The sequence below is a fragment of the Dunckerocampus dactyliophorus genome, chromosome 12, assembly GCF_027744805.1.
Source record: "Dunckerocampus dactyliophorus isolate RoL2022-P2 chromosome 12, RoL_Ddac_1.1, whole genome shotgun sequence".
NCBI lineage: Eukaryota > Metazoa > Chordata > Actinopteri > Syngnathiformes > Syngnathidae > Dunckerocampus > Dunckerocampus dactyliophorus.
Window position 1 is genome coordinate 27533364 of NC_072830.1, and position 21378 is coordinate 27554741.

The following is a 21378-nucleotide window of genomic DNA, read 5'->3' on the forward strand; positions in this document are numbered from 1 at the left end:
AGCGGAGTGAGTGCCTGACAAGGAGTGGGGATTCAGAGTTGAGTTTCAGGTTGCTTCGGATTATGGCCACAACAGTTGCCTGTGTTTTTAATAGGGATTTTTATGTATTCAACCACAAAACATGATTTATTCATTGATATATTTTTTGAAAAACTGTGATAGAGTGAAGCCGTGAAATTCGAACCACAATGTGGTGAAGGACGACTCTATGTGGCTCAGCGTAAAATGTTCAGGATTAAACTAATGAACTAATGTACTGTAGCGAAGCTAGGGCAGTATGGACAAAAGAGAAAGATGAGTTGGATAGGACAGCCAGGTCTTAAGTACTCTCGGGGACTGGCAAGGTTCGCCCATAAATGGCAACAAACTCCACCTACCATGAACAAACAATACGACAGACTATGACAGGAGGAAAATATTACACACACACTCACACAGCACCCCCAGTTAGAATGTGGGTCCTGGATATTAATCCTTTCTGTGGGTTCTTAAGATGTGTAAAACGACACCTAGTAACGGCTTACATATACTGTGTTTTATTATAAGCAGATCAAATAGGATGTATATTTGTATTAACGTTGCGCATTCTAAAGCTAGCAGTGAAATGTAACCATATGCATCATATGTAATTATTATGTTTTCATCTCCATTTTAAGGGTTAGTTTGCTAGGTGGATGATGCAAAAATGCAATTTTCCATGAAACTTAGTAGAGGGGTGATGCAGGGGTCAAGGAAAAATACCATATACAGTATATTATATTAGCATCGTGGGTGTTTCCTTGAATTTATCACAGCATTGTTCATTGATCCTAAAGGCAATAAGGTACACTAAATAATGAAGTTCAGTAGACTTCCGCTGTTCACGGGGGTTACCCCCCAAGACTACCAGTGAATGGCTCGCATGCTCCCATCTTCATCTGCGACGGAGCGCCACGGCCATTGTTTACGTGTGTTCCACAGAGGAAGAAGATGCGAGCATCTTCCTTACATACACACAAATAGAGAGGCGACAGTGCGCAGGAGACAAATATAACGCAGAGCGATTTGTGATTGTTTTGAGGAGGCATTTGTATGACGCAAATGTATTACTCTTTTGAACACATATTGTTTTGAGAAGCCAAACTTCAATGACCCAGCAAATATAAGCAGAATTACGTTCCTCGTCACGGAAATCTGAGCAGAACTGGACTTGTGGGACCAATTGGGGGGGGTAAGTCCACTGGTGATGGGGATGTCATACAACTTCATGTCAAAAAATCTGAACTATCCCTTTAAGATGAGAGCTGCGCCTTTTCTATGGCTTTCAGACCACAGTGGCCCCCACCACGTACAAAAATGAAATTTTTACAAATTTATCATTGGCTTTCAAAAACGAACAACGTAGAGCATAATTACAAAATCATGTCAGTGAGCCTTTAATCCTAATGCAGTGAGTAGCCGTTCATTTTCAGCCATGTCCAAAGACGCATGCCGTGGTGGTGGAAAAGATGTCCATCCGTTTCAGAAGGGCCAAATACATTGGCAAGCATCAATCAAGAGAACACATCCCAGGAGATTGCTGAAAGTACTAACATGGGATAAGAACTGCCCAACACGTGATTTAAAAGTAGGTTGACAGTGGGGAAGCTTTGCGCAGTGGTTCGAATCTCCCGTCATCAATATCAAATCAATGCAACTCTGGACAGAAATAAATGTTGTGACATTGCAGAAGCTTGTGGAAATGATGCCACAGCGAATACACGCCATAATCAAAGCTAAAGGTGGTCCACAGAAATATTCGTGTGTGACTGGACAGTGGATTACAGTGTAGAAATTGGTGCTGGACCAAATTAGGAATGCACAGCCTTGGTAAATGTCTCTCCACTATTTATTCCCACTCTGTTTTCAGCCCTTGATTATGACATGAATACTTTACACATCAAACTGTCACATCGTTTTTTTTTTTTTGTATTCTGATGCATTATTCTGGTGCAGTCTCCAGCAGTAAAGATTCTAAGCTGCTGGATGACTTGTCTTGGCTGTGCAGTGAGACTCATGATAAGACGCTGGAAGTGCCTGGCGATCGCTCGCGCGCGCGCGCACGCCCCCGTAGCGCTGGGTTCCGGTAGAGGTCGCTAATATCTCAGTGTGTGTGGAAGCGTCGGAGGAAGGAGTGACAGTCTCCGTCCACAGTTGGTCTTCCCGTCTCTCCCCACGGCTTCGGTTGCAACGCTTTTTCCTCTGGTGGAAATTAACCTCGAAACATCTACAATTTGAGTGCGGGGCTTTTGGACCGGACAGGAGGACGTCATGGCTTACTTGTGGATACACACCGTGTGGATTCCCGGGGTCGCTTTCCTCTTTGGATTTCAAGGCAAGGGAACGTCTTATAATATAGCTGCAATTCAATTTATTCGTGGTGGAAACTCATTCGTAGTGTGTGAAGACGTTGGTTGTGCACCTGCTTGTGACGCGAGTTGAGAAGTGATTTTAGTTCACGCAAACACACCTGTCAGAGAGTCCTGGTGCAGTTTATTCAGCTTATGAGCTCATGTGGTGCTGCTGGCTGCAAACAAAGTTGCTGGGTTGACGCGCACTGTAGTATTTGTGAATGTGTGTGTGACAGATATACATAACACCACTTTGGTCATTCCCCCTCATAAGCAAACGGGGGTCTCCTGCAGTCGGTCCGTAGCTTTTTGACAGGACCAATGCCATTTAGCTTTGCGCAAGTAGGATTCTGACAAAATCAGATTCTCTTTCACTTCTGACGTGTAATCCGCAGGTCATTGTGCCCTCGAGTATTATCTGTGGACTTCCTTTTATGCTGTCAATGAGCCCATTTTGTCTGGTGTGTGTGTGTGTGTGTGTGTGTGTGTGTGTGTGCGCGCGTGCTGCATGATGCATACTGTGCAAGGACTACAATGAATAACTTAAGTGAAAGCTGACCTCCTCCAGGCCACACAATCCAAATTTGGATTGTCACCTCGATATGTACATTTTTTTTGCACGTTTTTAATATTCATGAAACGGTACACCACAACAACTCTGAATGTGTTTACCTTGAGCCACATCCAAATTGGTTGTGTCTGCTCTTTTTCCCCTGCTCTACATGTTACAAAGGATTTGAGGGAATTGCCTCTGTAGTTTTTGTGTAGGCCTGCTGAATAAAGAACAAACTTCAATGAAAGGAACACAAGAGTGGCACAAATAATTAAACTTGAACATGTAGTACGTGTCCTTCAGCTTCTCTCGTCAGGGGTCATGTAATTTTTTTTTTCCACCTTTTCTTAACCCTACTATTTATCCAGATTTGGGAGGTGGGTGTTGGGACACTGGCCGGGAATCAAACCCACAGCGACTGCATGAAAGGGCTTAGCGTGCAACACTGTGCTACCACTGAAATCTTGTAATTTTTAATGTCCTAAAGTACAATTTGGAATAAGCACACAGCTTCAAGGTTTGGCTGTCATCATTATGCATGACATAACGCAAGATGTCAGCTCAAGTCATTCAGCATCAAAGGATTTACTCTGTGTTTTACTTTTCTTTGTCTTTTGGTCATGTTTTTCAAAAGAAGGACTAACCTCAACATGAGGCCTTAAGAGAAGAAGAAGAAGAAGAATATACGCTGTTAGTTGTCTCAAACGTTACCAAGTATTTCAGTGCCATGCCAGCAGGCGATACCAGACACGACACTGAGCTAGTCGATGACTGATGGTAGCCACCAATAACAAAATGTTTTTTTCCGTGGCCAACACTCCACTCCGGCCCCAAATTCCCAATTGTTGAGAGATTATTAAAGGAGCTGTTGTGTAATACTGCTGACATACACAAACCAACAAAAAATACTGCAAGATGAGCAATGAGCCCAGTGCAGGGTTGTTTTAAATGCCTTTATCTTTTGTCTACTTTTCTAATTAAATGCCAGCAATAACTCAATCCTCAACGAGAGCGTGTGTTGAAGGATGCATGGGCGCAGGCAATGCACAATGATGGATTGTGGCCTGTGTGGGAAAGCAAATGGTGACTAAAACAGGAGTGTCAATGTGATCGAAACACACAGCAATACTTTTCCTTGGACTCATCTACTTTACCTCTTAAAGAGCACGCATGCGGTGATGTGCGGCCAGGCGAGGCAGTAAGGCTAAGCCTCACCTGTCATGATGAAACTAAAAAACGAAACATAACATTTGTCCATTGAACTGCGTCATAAATGTATTTGTAATCTGTGTGATTCCGACTTGTTTTTAACATTTTCTCAAGTAAAAATCACTGAATTTGCACATTTCTTGGTCAAATCTGAGATCAGGCTGCGCCGAGTGCACAATACCGTAATCCCTCGTTTATCACGGTTAATTGTTTCCAGACCTAACCGTGAATTTCAGCAAAGTAAGATTCCTTATTTATAAATGGAATATTTTTGTGTTTAGAGCGTAGAAAACGTCTTTACAACCGTCTGAATACGTTTTTTTAACATTATTGGGCCAAGGCAAGGCAAGTTCATTTATAGAGCAAAATGAATACGCAAGGTAATTCAAAGTGCTTTACAGAAAGGAAGGGTGAAATCACTTCATAAAATCATTCCATAAAAATATTATATATATATATATTATAACAATTACACAAATTCCATAAATCATTCCATAAACCAAAAAAAAAAAAAGAAATCATATGCACAGTTGAATAGGAGTGGTTTCAGCCTGGATTTGACCGTTGCCAAAGTTGAGGATTGCCGCACAACTTCTGGAAGACTGGTCCAGATTTTGGTAGCATAAAACTGAAACACAGCTTCACCCGTGTTTAGTCCTGACTCTGGGCACCCGCAGGAGACCCCGCCCTGAGCTTCTCAGAGCTCGAGATGGTTTATGTGGCTCTAACATGTGAGAGATGTACTTTGGCGCAAGACCATGAAAAGCAGAGCTGTTTTAAAGTCAATTCTCTGAGCGACAAGAAGCCAGTGCTGAGACCTGAGTACTGGACTAATATGGTCATATTTCCTGGTTCTAGTCAGGACTCTAGCAGCAGCATTCTGGATGTACTACAGCTGTTTTACAGCTCGTTCAGAGAGCTCTGTGAGAAGGCTGTTAAAGTAGTCCAGGCTGCTGGAGACAAAGGGATGGATTAGTCTCTATCAGAGCCCTTGAGACATGAAATAGTCATCTTTCCGCTGGTATTACCCAATATCGTAGAGATAAAATGAGTAAATAAGCCTTTTACGACATAAATAAGACTCATGCTTGTGTGTTGCTATAAATGTGTTCCCTAGGTGAGCTGAGTGGCAGGCAGATAGGAAGTGACATTGTGGGTTGAGTTGAGTTTTAGCTTGGCGCGGGTTACGGTCGCAAAAGTAGCCATTGTTTTTTTTTTTTTTTGCTTTTTTTTTGCACATCCACTACAGTAGATGGCAGTGGCGCGGGGAGTATTCGCTCTGCAGGTATGTTTAGGGTTTGTATGCACTGAGCATGCGCACACACAGCACAGAGCAGGAGATATGAAGTGATGAAGTGCGGTGAAGAAACCCTCAAGAGACAATATGAAAAAATATTTAACAAGGATGAAAAGAAAGGCGGAGTGAGATGGAGACAATGAGACAAATGGAAGTCTCCCGAAAGGTAAGACCAGGAAATATGACGACGCGTATGTAGCGCTTGGCTTCACTGTGACCAATTAATCATGATAAGATTTTCACCGAAAGTGAATTATCATCTTTTTGTGTTTTTGTGTTGCAGTATCATTCTCGGTCAAAGCCATATAGGGAAATTAAGGGACTGATGGAAAAAAAAAAAAACTGTTGTTGTGGAGGAATGAGCTGGAGAGGAGAGGAATGAGGATCAGGGATGAAGATCACGATGGAATACGTGGCTATCAGGTGGAAATGTGAGGATGCAAGGAGTAGAGGTGAGGAAGGTGGAGGAGTTTTTAGTACTTTGGATCAACTGTTCAGAGAAACGGATAGTGTGCAAAGGAGGTGAAGAATCTAGTGCAGGCGGGGTGGAGTGGGTGGAGAAGAGTACCACGAGTCCTTTTTGACAAAAGAGCTGAAGATGCTTAGATCTTCGGTTGGAGTGACAAGGATGGGCAGGATTAGAAATGAGCAGATCAGAGGAACAGGCCAAGGTAGACGTCTAGGAGACAAGGTTAGAGAGGCCAGACTGAAATGGTTTGGCCAAGTGAGGGGGAGGGAGTGTGATTATATTGGTAGAAGGATGCTGGAGATGGGGCTGCCAAGGAGGAGAAGAAGAGCAAGCCCAAAGAGGAGGTTTCTCAATGTTGTTGAGAGGACATGGAGGTGATAGAATTGACAGAGGAAGATACAAAGGACAGGGCAAGATGGAAACACATCATCTGATGTGGCCACCCCTCATAGGATAACCCGAAAGTAGAAGAAGAGGAGCTCTTCATGCAATTCACCGATTCGTAATAAAGTCGTATGTCCGAAACACAGCAGGAAATCTGACAAGTACAGTTTGTGAGAAGGCCCAAAGCATAACATAGACTGTAAAATTCATGCAATCAGCTTGAATACTCAACATCAAAGTTATCAGGAAAATGAATATCAAGCAGTTTGAAGGCTTTTATCAAACATTCAAGATCACTCAGTGAGTACATCAATTAGATTACAGTAGTACATGGCAGTCTGGGCTCATCATATATGCCTTTTGTCACGTTCCCCCAGTTTGGAGCGTATTATTGACTATTTCAATAAAACTGTCACATTTTACAATCATATTCTCAATCGATCTTGTCTCAGCAGCGTTAAACGTGGTTGCTGCAGAGCATATATCACTTTCCGTGGTTTGTATCTGCTGCTCTTATTTATCAAGGGCTGGCATAGTTCCTTATGAGGCAGAGAAAATGTAAAAAAAAATTCCACGTACCTCCACTTGCATACTTTCACGGTTGGTGGCATTTAATACATTGCAGTAAAACTATCACATGTCGTGTTAGATTTTCATTGAAGTGCATTGCCTGGACAGAGAGTACTGCTGTCTATACGTCTCGCTTTCTAGTTGTATTTATAATCGTGAAAGGCATGTTTGTGGTGTAAAGAAATGACTGGCTGCCTGCCTGTGCCACGCTGCTCATTTTAAATATTCAAATGTCCAACCAACCAGGCGAGTACACGCTGTTGTTTGTTGATGAAAGAGAATTGTTACGTCTGTGTAACAATTATATGGTGAGGGATGAAAACAAAAAGTGTCATTAAAGAAATACTGTTGATTACGGAAAGAACTTCATGACATGCTTACTGCTTTATCACAAATCCAGTGCTGGGAAAGCTTGGGACTTAAGCTTGGTTTATGCTTTTGTGTCAAGGCCTTCTCCTTCCTCTACAAACCCTCTGTGTGACATACTACTTGTATAAACATCTAACCTTGCGTCCCGGCGACACAGACTGTAAAGGCTGTTATTGGGAGCTTTGTAAAGCATCGTTCAGAGGGCTTTCAGTACATTTTTACTCAGATTAGAAAAATTCATAGATACATAAAAGAATGACATGCACATATGTCATGGCCAATTATGCAAATCTATTTTCAATACAGGTTGACCTCATCAGGGTCATGGGTGAGCCTATCCCAGCTTACTTTGGGCGAGAGGTGGGGTACACCCTGCACTAGCCTGCAGTCAATCACAAGGCACATATAGACCACCAAAGTGCTCAGAGAAAACTCAAGCAAGTAAGGGGAGAACATACCGACTTTGCAGTGATTTGATCCAACAAAGATTGAAACCCAGATCTCATGAAGTAGACGATACTCCATATTGAATCTTGGTGTCCACCACGAATGATATCCAAGCTACATAGCTAAGTCATTTTCAATTCAATCCCACCCCCTGATGCTGTACCATTCTAATTAACTGATTAAAATATGATTAATTGTATCCAATAATTTTGTCAGATCTGTAAATATACCAACTGCACACTGTTGGCAATGTACTCCAATAAATCAATCATCCATCCATCCATCCATTTACTATGCCGCTTCTCCTCATAAGGGTCACGGGGTATGCTGGAGCCTATCCCAGCTGACTTCGGGCAGCAGGCGAGGTTTATTTTGATCATGTTAAAATGTATACAAGCACCATAACATTGCATTAATTAAATATAGGGCTACACAATTCTGCAAAAGACATCGTGTTCTGCATGAGAGACTGACCTTTGTGTAGTTTATTTCCCGTGTTTCCTCTTTTATGCTTTTATTTTGTTCTGTCTGTTTCCTGTTTAGTGCCCAATGTTTCCCCTTTAGGTTGGTTAGACAGAAACTGGTGGGGCGCAGCTGTCGATCATTTGTGATTACTGCTTGCACGCACGGTTGCACGCACGCACGCAGGGTCGGTTGGCACGCCAATGACAGTGCGACGTGAGCCCTTCCTGCCATTTTACTTGTTCTCTCCTAATGCAGCTCGTTAGGTCAAATACAAAAAATGGTTGTTTAGAAGTTAGAGTCGGTATCACAATTAGCCCTCGTTAAATGGCACATCTTTATTCTGACTTTGTGGATTATTTTGGAGTCTTCCTATTGTTTCCCATCATGAAAGTATGTGCAGTGTAAAAATAAGCCAGCTATGTTGCACACTTACATGTGTGTGTGTTTGTTTGTTTGTGTCAGTGTAAAATAAAAAGTAGATGTGAGGCTGTTTTATAGGATTGGTTTTAATAGGTTTAAGTGTTCATCCATTAATGAAATATACAGTATATCCCTGTTTATCGCGGGGGATAGGTTACTAAAATAGCCCGCAATAAGTGAAATCCGCAAAGTAGCCAACTTCATTTTTTTTACAATTATTATTTTTTAAGGCTGTAAAGCCCCTCACAATACACTTTATACAGTTTTCTCAGACAGGCAATAACATTTTCTCACATTTCTTTCTTGTTTAAACACGCTCAAAAAAGTTCAAACCTTTGTTTGAATTTTAATGACGAACCTACAGGTGGGACACAAGAAGCCACTCACACGTATTTCACTCACGTCACCGTGCCTTTCCGTCCTGGCGCCGTCCTGCTGCAACTCTCGCATTTTTGTATCCTTGTTAAAACATATTCCTGCAGTACTCCTCCTGTTGCAGTCCTCCTTCGAACCGAAGATTCATTTACAAGCTAGCAAGCAAGCAAGCTAGTGATGACACTGCAGACACGGCAGGGCGGCACGAAGGAGATTAATAGACAACGGTCTACAGCCAATCAGAATGCAGAAAGCAATGCGCCGTGCAGACAGACGAGAGAGGGAAGAGACAGACACTCAACTTCCCACAATGCAATTCTTCTTAAAGGGCCAGGCTCGGCCTGTAACAGCGTTCATACGCTGTAATAAAAAAAAATTAAGCGAAACAGCGAATCCACGAAAGGTGGCGGGAACACGAGGAGAGGGAACACTGTGCCCACGTATCCAGATTATACAAATCTGTCATTCACCAGCAACACCCTCATACTGAGAACTCTAGGCTTATACTGATCGATTCTCATTTGAAAGAATCTCTGAGAAAAGTATTTGCTTATATGAGCTTTATGATGCAGGTTCTACCTCATTAAGTCTTTCAGGATGGCTGGATTTAAATGAGTCAAGTGATGGTGAACAAATCCTGTGTGCAAATTGCTGGACAGCTGGGCAGGCGGCACTCAATGCAATGATCAGAGCCAAATGCAGTGATGAGATTCAGTCACACAGTCAAACAGTCTTTCTTTTTTATTTGCTACTGGAAACGTTTCAAATTTAATCTAATTTGGACTGTACTCCTGGACATGTGGGCCATATGGAGATTTTAATACAAATCAGTCTCGTTTTCCAAGATCAGAAACTGAGACATACATGTATTAGACTGGTCTATGCGGAGAACATTTCGGGCACATGATGTGTATCAATAGCACTTCTACAGATGCTTGGTAAATGCCAGACGGTGGGGTATTAAACTTTGATTTACTGTAAAATGTACCTCAATTTAACTTCACAAGCACACTGAGAGGTCTATTTCTATTATACAGTATGTTCTGGAGTTTTAAGCCTGATCTTTAAAAAATTTGGCCTTGCTTGCCGGATAAATCATTTTAAATAGTTTCACAGCTTTGGAAGGAAAGCTGCAACAATTACAAGTAGTCAATGAATCATCGTTTAGAGACTTGCCAGCGTGTACGCACTTTTCTTACCTGGCATGCATTTTAAATACGCTTGTAAGGTTTTTGTTGCCTTTTGCCGGTTTCAGTTTTTTGTTCAATCTCCAAAAAAAATCTTCGAACTTCGGCGACCGCTAAAAGTGTGATTGGTCACCTTGTGGTACATTATCTTCTGTGTGTATACGACTTGTTCACCTCCTCGAACGTCTTCTCATCTGATTTTGAATCTATTGACTGTTGTCACTCATCGATTAGTTTCAGCTGCAATAACACTCCCCTTCTCTCTTTAATTACCGTTGTTTGCTCGAGGCGATAAGATAACAAGCTCACTTTCAACAAGTGTTGTGGTTGCTCACAGTTGACTTCAGATAACGCAACAGTAGCCCGTGTTATTATTGATTATTATGTTATTATTACTGGTCCTGTTGAGAGATAGTTGAAACCTGCAATAAAAGCCTGTTTTCTGGCGCTCGTATGTTTCACCTACTGACACCTGGTGACCAGTGAAGGATACTGCGTATCACAATTTGAATGTATCGTCTTAATAACTTATGTTTGGATTTTAGTTCGTTTAGCCATTTTTATGTTTTAAAAATATGTAAAATTTGCGTAAATCTGCATACTTAAAAAAATAATAATAATTGAACCACGACACAGCATGATTCATTACCATGGGAGACCATGTGGTGACAGATGACTGTATTGCAAATCCCAAATCATTTATTCATATAAATTCTGAATTTCTTATTCAATAAAAACCCGCACAATGAAATTCAGTTTATTGAGTTCGTCTGTCAATTTATAAAAACTCTCAGATCGGTAAAGAACTCCTGAAAATGGGGACCTAAGCACATATAGCACGACTGTACAACACTTTTACAGCTAAAATAAGGCAAATTGTTCTTGGTGGGCTGTCAAAATTGTAGGTGTTAAATAATTGCTTATGCTAATAGTAGGCCTTTTTGCAAAAAAAATGTATTCCTTAAAATCATCTGCTTCTTTAAAATCATCTGATTTATTGTAATTGTTTTTGGATTCTTTAAAATTGAGCACATGAAAATGTGTGTTTCCATAGAAAACAGATATTTGCAAGTGATGCCAAGCTTTTGAGCAGTCGTGTGTATGGCGGACTGTGTAAGATTATGTGTTTTCTACTTTATGGCAAAAATGTTGTATTGTTATAGTGATTACCAATTGTCCGATGAGGACGGTGTCGCTTTTAATTAAAACGCGCTGTCATTGATAGAGTGCTTAATCAGAGTTAGTTTTCCCTCCTCACTGAGGTCACCGACTGTGTGTGGGTTGACAAGAAGGGGAAATGATGAATTGTCTATTTGCCTTTTAATGTGTCCTGTCTCCGTAGGGATTTCCCTGAATTTGTAAAAATACAATGTGTACATTACATACATTATTGAGCATGCTTTTAAATTGACATCTCTGTCATTCTCAATCCTCAAATCTACATTTCTTATCTGCTCCCCCCTGACATTTTTTCACTTTCATTGAATGCCTGTGAATATTCTCATTCACCCACGTCATTGTATTCTCAAAGCATTGAACTCTTCAGGTTGTCTTTGAAGATGTTTCGCCTCCCACCCGAGCAAGCTTCATCAATTCATGCTCAAAGACTAGGCGGGTCAAACACTAGTCAGACTAGATAGGACAGCTGTAGTCCTATCTAGTCTAGACTAGCGTTTGGTCAGTCCAAACAAACAACAGCTCAGTTGCGATCGATTCAATGCCCTGAGGACACTTTCATTCCTTTTGTTTTAGTCTTCAATTATCACATTCCCATCTCTTCTGCTCCGATATTCACTTTTATTTTGCCTTTGCGCCGAACCTACAAATGTTGTTACAATGTTGTGTTCTCATGTTAAACGATGCCAACCCATCAGATAATGAGGTTTTGGAATTGAGCCCTGAAAGCAGTTTTGGACGGCTCTGCACGCCGTGTTTTACAGAGTTTGTTTTTTTTTTCCACCAAGTTCCATTGACGTCAGTACAACCTAGACTTCCTTATATGGGCATGCCCAGCACCCCCGCACTGCTTTGTTCTCTTCACGGTGTTAACACATCGAGCAATGGCTCCCAGGAAATGTGTGTTTGGGTGTGCCTAGCATCAGGCAGAAGTGGTTGGAGTTGCTGATTCTCGGCCAGCAAGAGAAAAATAAGCTCATCTATCAATGGCACTGTTTTGTGAACAAAGCTGGACTATCCGCCAAACTGTTGCTGAAGTGCGACGCCTTTCCAACGTTACTTGGTTGTGTTGAAGAGTCAGAAGAGCTAGCTATAAGTAACAATATATCAGTGCCCTAACTGTGTTTATTTTGTGCAAGTATGCTATGTGGAAGTCCTCGGGAGCGCTTGGGAGTGTGTGACCAGTCACAGCGGAGTGGGTCCGGCAGGAGGCGTACCTGGAGGTGGGCCGGGGTAGCGTACATTACACAGACCGTTTGGGCGGGAGGCAGAAAACACTGCAGGAAGAGCTGCAGGGACTGGAAGATCAAGAAAGCTTTCTGTGAGGGTTATCGTGTGTCGCTGCCCGATAGAAGTCCACAACTCAATACAAAGGCCCAAAAATTAGTATAACAGATTCCCTTTAAAAGTGTGTCTGTGTGCATGTGAGACACAGAGGGAAAGAAAGTGTTGATGACCGTCTGGCGTTTAAACTAGACTTCTGAAACGTTGCACACACAAATGTGAAAATATGTCAAAACATGCACCACTGCTATGTTACCGGTGCTCTTATTTTTGTGACAAATACACAGCGGTGTGCCGTCAGGGCCAGCAAAGCAAAGTCTGAGTTGAAGTGATATAAACCTGTGTTAAGAGTCACACAGTGATGTAGTCTTATCCAGAGTTTCGGAGCATGCAGGAAAAATAATGCATTTGTAACTTGGGATTTACAGTCTTCTTCCACGCGCCTTGTCAACAGTGCGGTTGCCCTTCCTAGCGAATCAAAGCACATCTGGTTTGGAAACACTCAGAATCTCTACGCTTAACTTTTTTGTGCAGCCCTTTTATTTACTTTTTTGCTACACAGCTGGCTCATGTTTCAGAGATAGCTTACTCTACTAGCCATGGATTTTCATAATACTGTAGTCTACAACACAATGGTTTAGTCACATGTACTTCGCCAACACTTTGTTACTGATATCAACTAATGTCCATATTCGCAGCAGATCTTCCCTCAAACTAATGTCAGGTGAATGAACACATATTATGTTTCTTTTACTGTGATGCTTACTGGATGCATTTCACAAATAAACACTGTTTGTGCAAAATAAGACAAATACTTCAATATGCAATGTAAGTTAGAGAAAAAGTGCCATGTAAGTGCTAATAAGAATCCACTGAAATAATGTTGCAGGGCTGCAGAATGTGACAAACGGTCTCATTTTGTGACAATATACTGTAGCACCTCATTGTGCACCACATTTTACTGTATCCCAAACATGTACTTTGACCAAACTCCGACAAAACGTTATACCAAATTAAACGTAAACAGCGTATTCCACACATGCTAAAAGTGAATCAAGAAAGTGTATATGCAAATTAGCTGACGTCTGCATTGACACACATTGAGTATTTTTTGTTATTTTTCAGTTTTTTCCCCAATATTCAGACAATAGCGAATGCGAGAGTAATTCAAAATGAGAAATATTGTGATTGATTGTGATTTTTTTTGAAGTGTGATTTTTTCTAAAAGAGATTCCATTTTATTTTCATTGAGATTTTTTTGTCTTGTTTGTTTAATTTATTTAAAAGTTCTTGACATTCCAATTCCAATGTTAAATACGAAGTTCATTGCTTTTTATACAGTGTACTCGTTTTCCCTTATTATTACATATATTATAACATTAATGAAGGAATTCAGCACCATTTTTGCTTAAGAAACGACTGGAATGTTACAGAAAACTCATTCATAATACAGTTCAGTTGATAAATATTCATATTTATTTTATGTTCTTCTTTTTTTTATCATGGTAAGCGAGGCTCCGTCTCCCCCGACTGTCATTGGGGGTTTGTCTGCTAACATTGACCCATCCTTGATTACCACTTCAGTTTGAGTTCCATAGCCTGAGACATTGTGCAAATGGTGTACTGTTTACACAATACACATTTTGGCCTAGTCCTAGCCATATTGTCTTGCAATCACGATATCCGTACATGTTTATATCAAAAAAGCAAAGTCTTTATGTGTACACTTTTATCTTCTGTATGTCACATTGCATTCAATGATCGTAATTATTATTCCTGGTCTCTTGTCATCGTATTTAATGATACCCTGCTGTCATATGTCGTGTTTATTGACTTATCTATTGTTGTATATGTTGTATATGTTTGCTCCTTGTATGTGGCATTATTCAGAACCAGTATATTGCTGATGAAGAGGAATATATAATTGGATTGTTTGATACATTCTATGAACCCATTAAGAATGAAAACATAAACCTACTTAATATTTTGCCCGAGCACAGTATGAACACATACTGAGTTAAATATTAAGTAGCATCATTCAGGAACCTTTCAGATATGTCTTTCTGTGTGTGTGTGCGTGTGCAGCATCTACTGAATAGCTGAATGGAAGCAACATCTGGAGTTATTTTGAACATCATACAATATTCTACGTGCCTTGTGTGTATAACTTGAGCTGTAGGCTTGGAAGAAAGCAGGATGTTTCACTTGCGATCACGTTCAACTGGTGTTTTTCGGCAGCACAGTGAAAATGTGGTTAACACGTCCGCCTAAAAGCCACGGAGGGTTTGGTTAGAATTTCTGACCTCTGCATGTGCATGTTTCCCTTGCTTGCATGCGTTTTCTCTGGTTACACGGATCGCTACGGTGGCCGGGAAGCGGAAAACACTTCCATCCAACATGCCGCTTGGTCTCCCGGTACCTGCTGGCTAATTCAGGAGTCCTACAAACCATCCATGCATGAAAAGACTCCTTCAACTTGACGGCAGCCCTAACCTGCGGTCTCCACCATCAGGCTTGGAGGTTGTCGCCATAACTGGCACTGACCATCTTTCAGCCACAGTTCCGATTGGCTGCCTCAGGAGTGGAGGAACGGAATATGGCCTATTCCCACTCAATGTCCCCTTCCTTCCCCGGGATGCAGGAGAAGCTCTGCTGGAGGTGAGACTCGACAAACAGGAGACTCTGCCAGACGTTCCCAACACACCCTCACTACATGTTTGGGTCTACCAGGTCTGTCCGGCCATCTTCATCCTCCGACAGCTCAGCCACTCTCTTCACCCATGTGTTCAAAACATGCTGAGGATACGACTACAAAATTGAGGGTGTCCTGGCGCCAGGTGCACTTATGGACGTCCTTATGTTCAAACATGGTGTTTGTTGTGGACAAACTGTGGTTACCACAGAAGTCCAATAAGATCACTCTGGTTCAGTTCGGGAGCTCTTCCCTAACCCGAAGGCACTGAGCCGGGGGGGTATTAATAAGCCCACACCAGCTTGCCGCATCTCCCCTTTCTACACTTTTACATTTCAGAAAACAAATGAACAAAACTCGGAACAAATTAGCATGTCAGAAAACACATGAACCTTAACTAAAGGCGAAAACAAATTTCAATCACACAAACCAGAAAGGGAATGTGCCAAAACACAGACTGACAGGTAGAGCAACTCATCTTCTTGTTCATGGCTGCAGATATGACTTTATCAGAATGTTTCAGCGTATAAGTGCCCAATTACACCAAGGTTACTGTGGTAAAAAAAAAAAAACATACACAGTGGTGTGAAAAAGTGCTCGCCTCCTTCCTGATTTCTTATTTATTTGCATGTTTGTCACACTTAAATATTTCAGATCGTCAAACAAATTGAAATATTAGTCAGTGACAACACAAATGAACACAAAATGCAGTTTTTAAATTAAACTTTTTTATTAAGGAAGAAAAGAAATGAAAACCTTTATGGCCCTGTGTGAAAAAGCCTCTTCCCACAATTTCATTTCTAAAGCTTTGGGACTCCAGCAAACCACAGTGAGAGCCATTATCCACAAATGGTGAAAACATGGACCAGTGCTGAACCTTCCCAGGAGTGGCTGCCCAACCAAAATTACCCCAAAAGTGCAGCAATAGCTCATCCAAGATTCCCCGCAACAACATCCAACATCAACAAAGACCTGCAGGCCTCACTTGCTTCAGTTAAGGTCAGTGTTCACCGTAAGAAAAACACTGAGCAAAAACGGCCTACAAGGCAAAATTCCAAGACGAAAACCACTGCTGAACAAAAACAACATCTCAATTTTTCCATAAAACATCTTGATGGTCTTGAAGACCTTTAGGAAAATACTTTGTGGTCTGCCGAGATAAAAGTTGAACTTTTTGGGAGGTGTGTGTCCCATTACATCTGGCGTAAAAGTAACGAAAAAGGAAAAGAACATCATACCAACAGTAAAATATGCTGGTGGTAGTGTGACGGTCTGGGATGTTTTGCTGCTACAGGACCTGGAAGACTTGCTGTGATAAATGGAACCATCGATTCTGCTGTCTACCATAAATACTGAAGGAGAATGTCCAGCCATCTGTTCATGACCTCAAGCTAAAACTAATTTGGGTTCTGCAGCAGGACAATGATCCAAAAAACACCAGCAAGTCCACCTCTTAATGGCTGAAGAAAAACAAAATGAAGACGTTGGAGTCTTTGGAGTTTATTTCTGCATTGTCTCCCTTTCCGTAGATGGCCCCCTTGGCCACACTTTAGACACCCGTGCGTGTTTTGCCAGTCAGACGAGGTGTTGCAAGGCAATGGGGGAGTGTCTCCAAGCTCTGCCTTCTTGGCTCTGTCGTTGGTCAAGGGTTGGGTTGCATTGTGGAGGTTTTATGCAGCTTTCATACCTGCATACCTGTTACTCCTCTACCTGTTCTTGCACATTGTGAATATTGCACTGAAGCCCGATTTGAGGAAGATTATTAATCAAATTGAAATCACTGTATCTGCGAGAGTAATCGCTATTAGATTTTTTTACTAAAATTGTTCAGCCCGAGATGGAAAGTTAATTAGGGATAACAAAACACTTGACTAAGAATTGTGACTTAACTTTTTCCTTCTTTCACTTCAACAAACACCTATACTGTTAACAGAAGCTGCGGGTAATTAATTTGCTTAGGTCATGAGTCGTTGCTGGAGAGGTCAGTAGACTGAGACCCTCCGTTTGACATGTTTTCATATGAGCTGTCAGTCCACCTGTACAGCCTTACTTTCATCTGTCAATTTCTACTGCTTCTTTTTTGTCAGTCCTCAGTCTCACACACACACGTGCACACATGCCTACCTTACATGAGGGGATTCAGCTGTCACACTAAAAAGGTGACAGTTTAGAAATATACTGTAATAATAGCTGTCAATCTAGCACATGCTTGACACTTACTTTTTGACTTCACACTCAACACTTCCGACATTAACCTTTTTCCATCATACGTGAGTGCACTGCTGAGGTACATATGAGAACATTTTAGAAAAGTTTTTTAACCTGGTCTCATAGGGTTCGGATTTCTCTGTCAAAGGTTTAACTGGGTAGTGAAGACTTGGCTAAAATGGTACATTTTTGCTTCATTAGGATGAAATGGGTTGTACTGCTGCAGGTTCCTATAGCTTTTTAACAAATCTCAATTGCTTTTTCTTGCATCATTTTGTATGTGGCTATCGGTCATCAGGCCCTCTTCGCTCCATGCCCATTGAGTACGGCAGAGAAAGCCGCTTTACAATGTGGCATTTATTCCAGGTCTACTGCAATTGAAAATCCCCACGCTGACACAGAGGTGAGAAACACAGGTGGGAAGGGAACTTTGGGAGCGTTTATCCGTCTGGATATCTATGAAGGAATCTGCAATCACTCTTCCCTGAAGCACTTCTACTCCCAGAGTGGTTCACATGCTTGTAGTGAAGAAAATGTTTCACGTAAACTTAGAGAAGTAATCAAGGATTCTCAGGTCCATACAAGTTGCTGTTGATGACTCTCTGAACAGTCTTCCCAATGATAATTAAAGCAATGGTTCTCTACAGGCCAGAAGATATACCAATGCCGGAAAAAAACTGTATTTACAATAAAATGTGGCTATTTGTACTAACTGGATGGTTTATGTCCTATTTTCCACATTGTACGGATGTCTGGCTTTCCTCATTACTACTGTAGATGGTTTGATATATATGTCAGCCTTCAGGGAGTGAGATTTACCAACGTACGTTCACAGTGCTGCACTAGCCGGGTCTATTACATACACAGTGTAGACTCTTACAGAATACAACAGTGTTTTGCTATCTCTCATCGTAAAAGCATGGGACTATGGATATGTATATTATGGCTGTTGTCTAAATGAAAGAAAGAAACTGAATTATAGAGCCCAGTGCTTCTGCAAGTGTGCAAATTAGGCTTTAATTAACAGGGCTAATGAAGTGTGCCAGAGAGATTGGCGCCCTTTCTGCCCTGAGTCATCAAGAGCTTTCCAATAATCTTAGCAAATTTGAACCTATGTTAATGAATAATTTACTTATATATAACAATGTCTATGCTCATAAAATGTTGAACTATTTATTTTCCGAGTACATTTAATTAAGGAATGGTTTTCAAGTGAGCAGAAACAGGCTGAAAAGATGGACGAAAAGAAAGACAGTTGGTCCTACTAAGGAGCAGTGCTGTGTTCAGACCTGGCAAGCTGGCTTGTGTTTTCACAAGAGGTCCCTAAACCATGGATATAAAACTGATTTACAGAGGATTACCTTTGGACACAACCAACAGAGGGTGGGGCAAACTTGATCCAGATGCAGCTGATCAGTTTTCTTAAACAAATAATGACATATACTGGCTAAATGAACACCGTAGGAAATGTTGTGCAATTAGCTGCTAGGCAACAGTGCCCTGGATGTAGTGTGCAGTATTTTATTGTATTTACTATATAAATGTTTCCACTGCACTTAGATTTTCCACTTTGAGAATACAAAAGGCCTTATATCTTAAAAGCTTTATGTTGCTTTCATAAACCTTTTATCTCAATGTACGTACTCATAACAATACTGCATAAATGACCTACAATACATTATTTGCAATTACTATATAATCAAGTAAATCGAAAGTAACACGCAAATTACAAAACATCCAGTCTGTCATCTACACTATGTCATGCTTTTGTAATAAGTATTAATGTCTGAATAATGAAGCAATACTACTATGTCTTTTTTTTCTTGGGTTTCTGGACCAACATTTTGTTGCACTTTTGTTTTGACAAAATGTGAGTCAGCAAGAGGTGCCAGAAACATGGCTGCATATTAGAGATGGTCGCGTATCGACTGAGTCGACTCGCGGTTATTCGTCTCTGTGAACTCTTTCACTGCTGCCGCTAGCCAAATTAAAAAGGAAACCCGGTAATGTGGCATCAATTGTAAAACTGTTACTCTAACTGCATTTGTATAAATGTACTAACCCCATGGAAAAAGCAACAGATCTGCTCCTTGACTCAAATCAACTCGCCTTTCCATTTCCTGGTCCTGTCTGAGCTACTCGTTCGCTAACGCCAAGCCGAGCACTAGAAGAACCCAGGTACTTGCGAACCTTGGTTTATTAGACTCACTCGCCAACGCCGGCATGAGGGGGGCCGACGAGTGAATCGTGAACCTGACGTGGACTCGCCGTTTCAGTGAGCCGTGCTGGGCTCATGGGTTTAGTGAGTCGGGTCGGTGGACTTGTGGCGCATGTACGAGTTTCTTGGGTGACGGAGATGCGGCATTGAGCGCTGAATCATACGTTGACGTCACCGCCATATTGGATGTGGCAAGAGAGAACGGGGAAGATGCCTAATTCATGTTCTACATGGAATTGTACCAACCGGTTTACAGTCCAATCAAGGTGTCACGGGATAACCTTGGACAGGTAAGGCTGAAAAAATACTGGAGATTGTATTTGGCCATTATAACATCATTTTACCAACAGAATTTGTTGACTCTGTGGCACAATGCTGTGGCATAATACTGTGGATTCCTGCGGTGAAACAAGCCTCCAAAAACTTTGTAGAAAGGTGCTTTAGTAGGTTTGGTCCATTTTCTTGCATCCATCTCATGAGGTGTTTGCTTTGTGCGTATATATGTCTGTGGAATCGGTGTCTAAAGGAATCGAGTTTACCATCACTGCTGCATATGGCCAGTTGGAATGCTGAGATTCATCTGGGGTTCAGAATCAGGCTCTTTTTTGGTCTTAACTAAAAAAACCCTCCCTTCATGCCTGTATTTATAACCACTTGCTCTGCACATCAGCATTAGAGTATGAATAACAGCTGAACACAAGGGAGCAGTTGAAGTCCAGTTGTCAGGTAAAAAATGATTCACGTCACATTTCGGACAGTTACAAATCATTTGAAGTGTCCTGTAACTTCATCACTGTGGTGAAACATGTGGCACCAGCGCCCTGTCACAGAGCATTGGCGCACTTCTTTCTCTCCAAAATGAAACACTTATCTCCTCCCACCAATACGTGACAATATGCTAAAAATACCCATTAAAAATGAAAATCTGTAAGAGGGTTGGTCGCACACCATTTGGTGTAGTAGGGGAGTACAGTTTCTGTTCAGTTAGGTTGTAGTTTGAAATTGTATTTAATTTATCATCACAATTACATCACATCACAATTACACTGGACAAACCAAATGCATTGTTTGAGTGTTTTAGCACAGTGCTTATTCACAACACTTGTCCACGGGAGGCTTTGGAAATGATCAAATTAATAAAAGTAATAAGAAAAAGAAAGAGGGAGAGAAAAAGAAAATGCAGTGTACAATAACATTACAACAATAAAAGAGAGGCAGTTTTTCAGATTAAATGCATACATAAGACACAAAGCAAAGACAACATGGTCAAGCAATCAAACAGTTCACACTATTCATGTGAAAATGTTTTTTTTTTTATTTTAGCCAATTAAATTGTGAATGCAGCACACTTTGTTTACAATGAGCCATCTGTTTTGTGTGGGTTTTTTAGTAATCTAAACATAATATGTTTTGTATTGTGTATTGTATTGTTAATTGGATTTTTTTTTCATCAGTAGAGGGAGAGGAGGTGGTTATAATGACTTCATCATCTAATTTGCATTATTGGCTATATGTGTGTATGTCATTTTTAAGTATGTAAGTCTTTTGAATGCCTTGTATTTGTAGTTTAGTTCATGTATCCATTTTACGTTTGAAAATGACCACAGAACAGCATGATTTATTATTTAATAAAATTTAGGCTTGAATGTGATGTGACTGCTTATAGCTGGGGCAGGCAAATTGCGG

The 21378-nt window shown here is 41.1% G+C and overlaps 1 protein-coding gene across 1 annotated transcript in view; it reads left to right on the forward strand.

Moving 5' to 3' along the window:
- Positions 1–2137: 2137 nt before the first annotated feature.
- The window catches only part of lsamp (limbic system associated membrane protein), a 314265-nt gene continuing 295024 nt past the window's right edge, over positions 2138–21378 (forward strand). Inside the window, exon 1 of the mRNA XM_054795076.1 lies at positions 2138–2353. Within this exon, the coding sequence (XP_054651051.1) occupies positions 2290–2353 (64 nt within the window). The 5' untranslated portion in view covers positions 2138–2289. The remainder of the gene's footprint in view (positions 2354–21378) is intronic.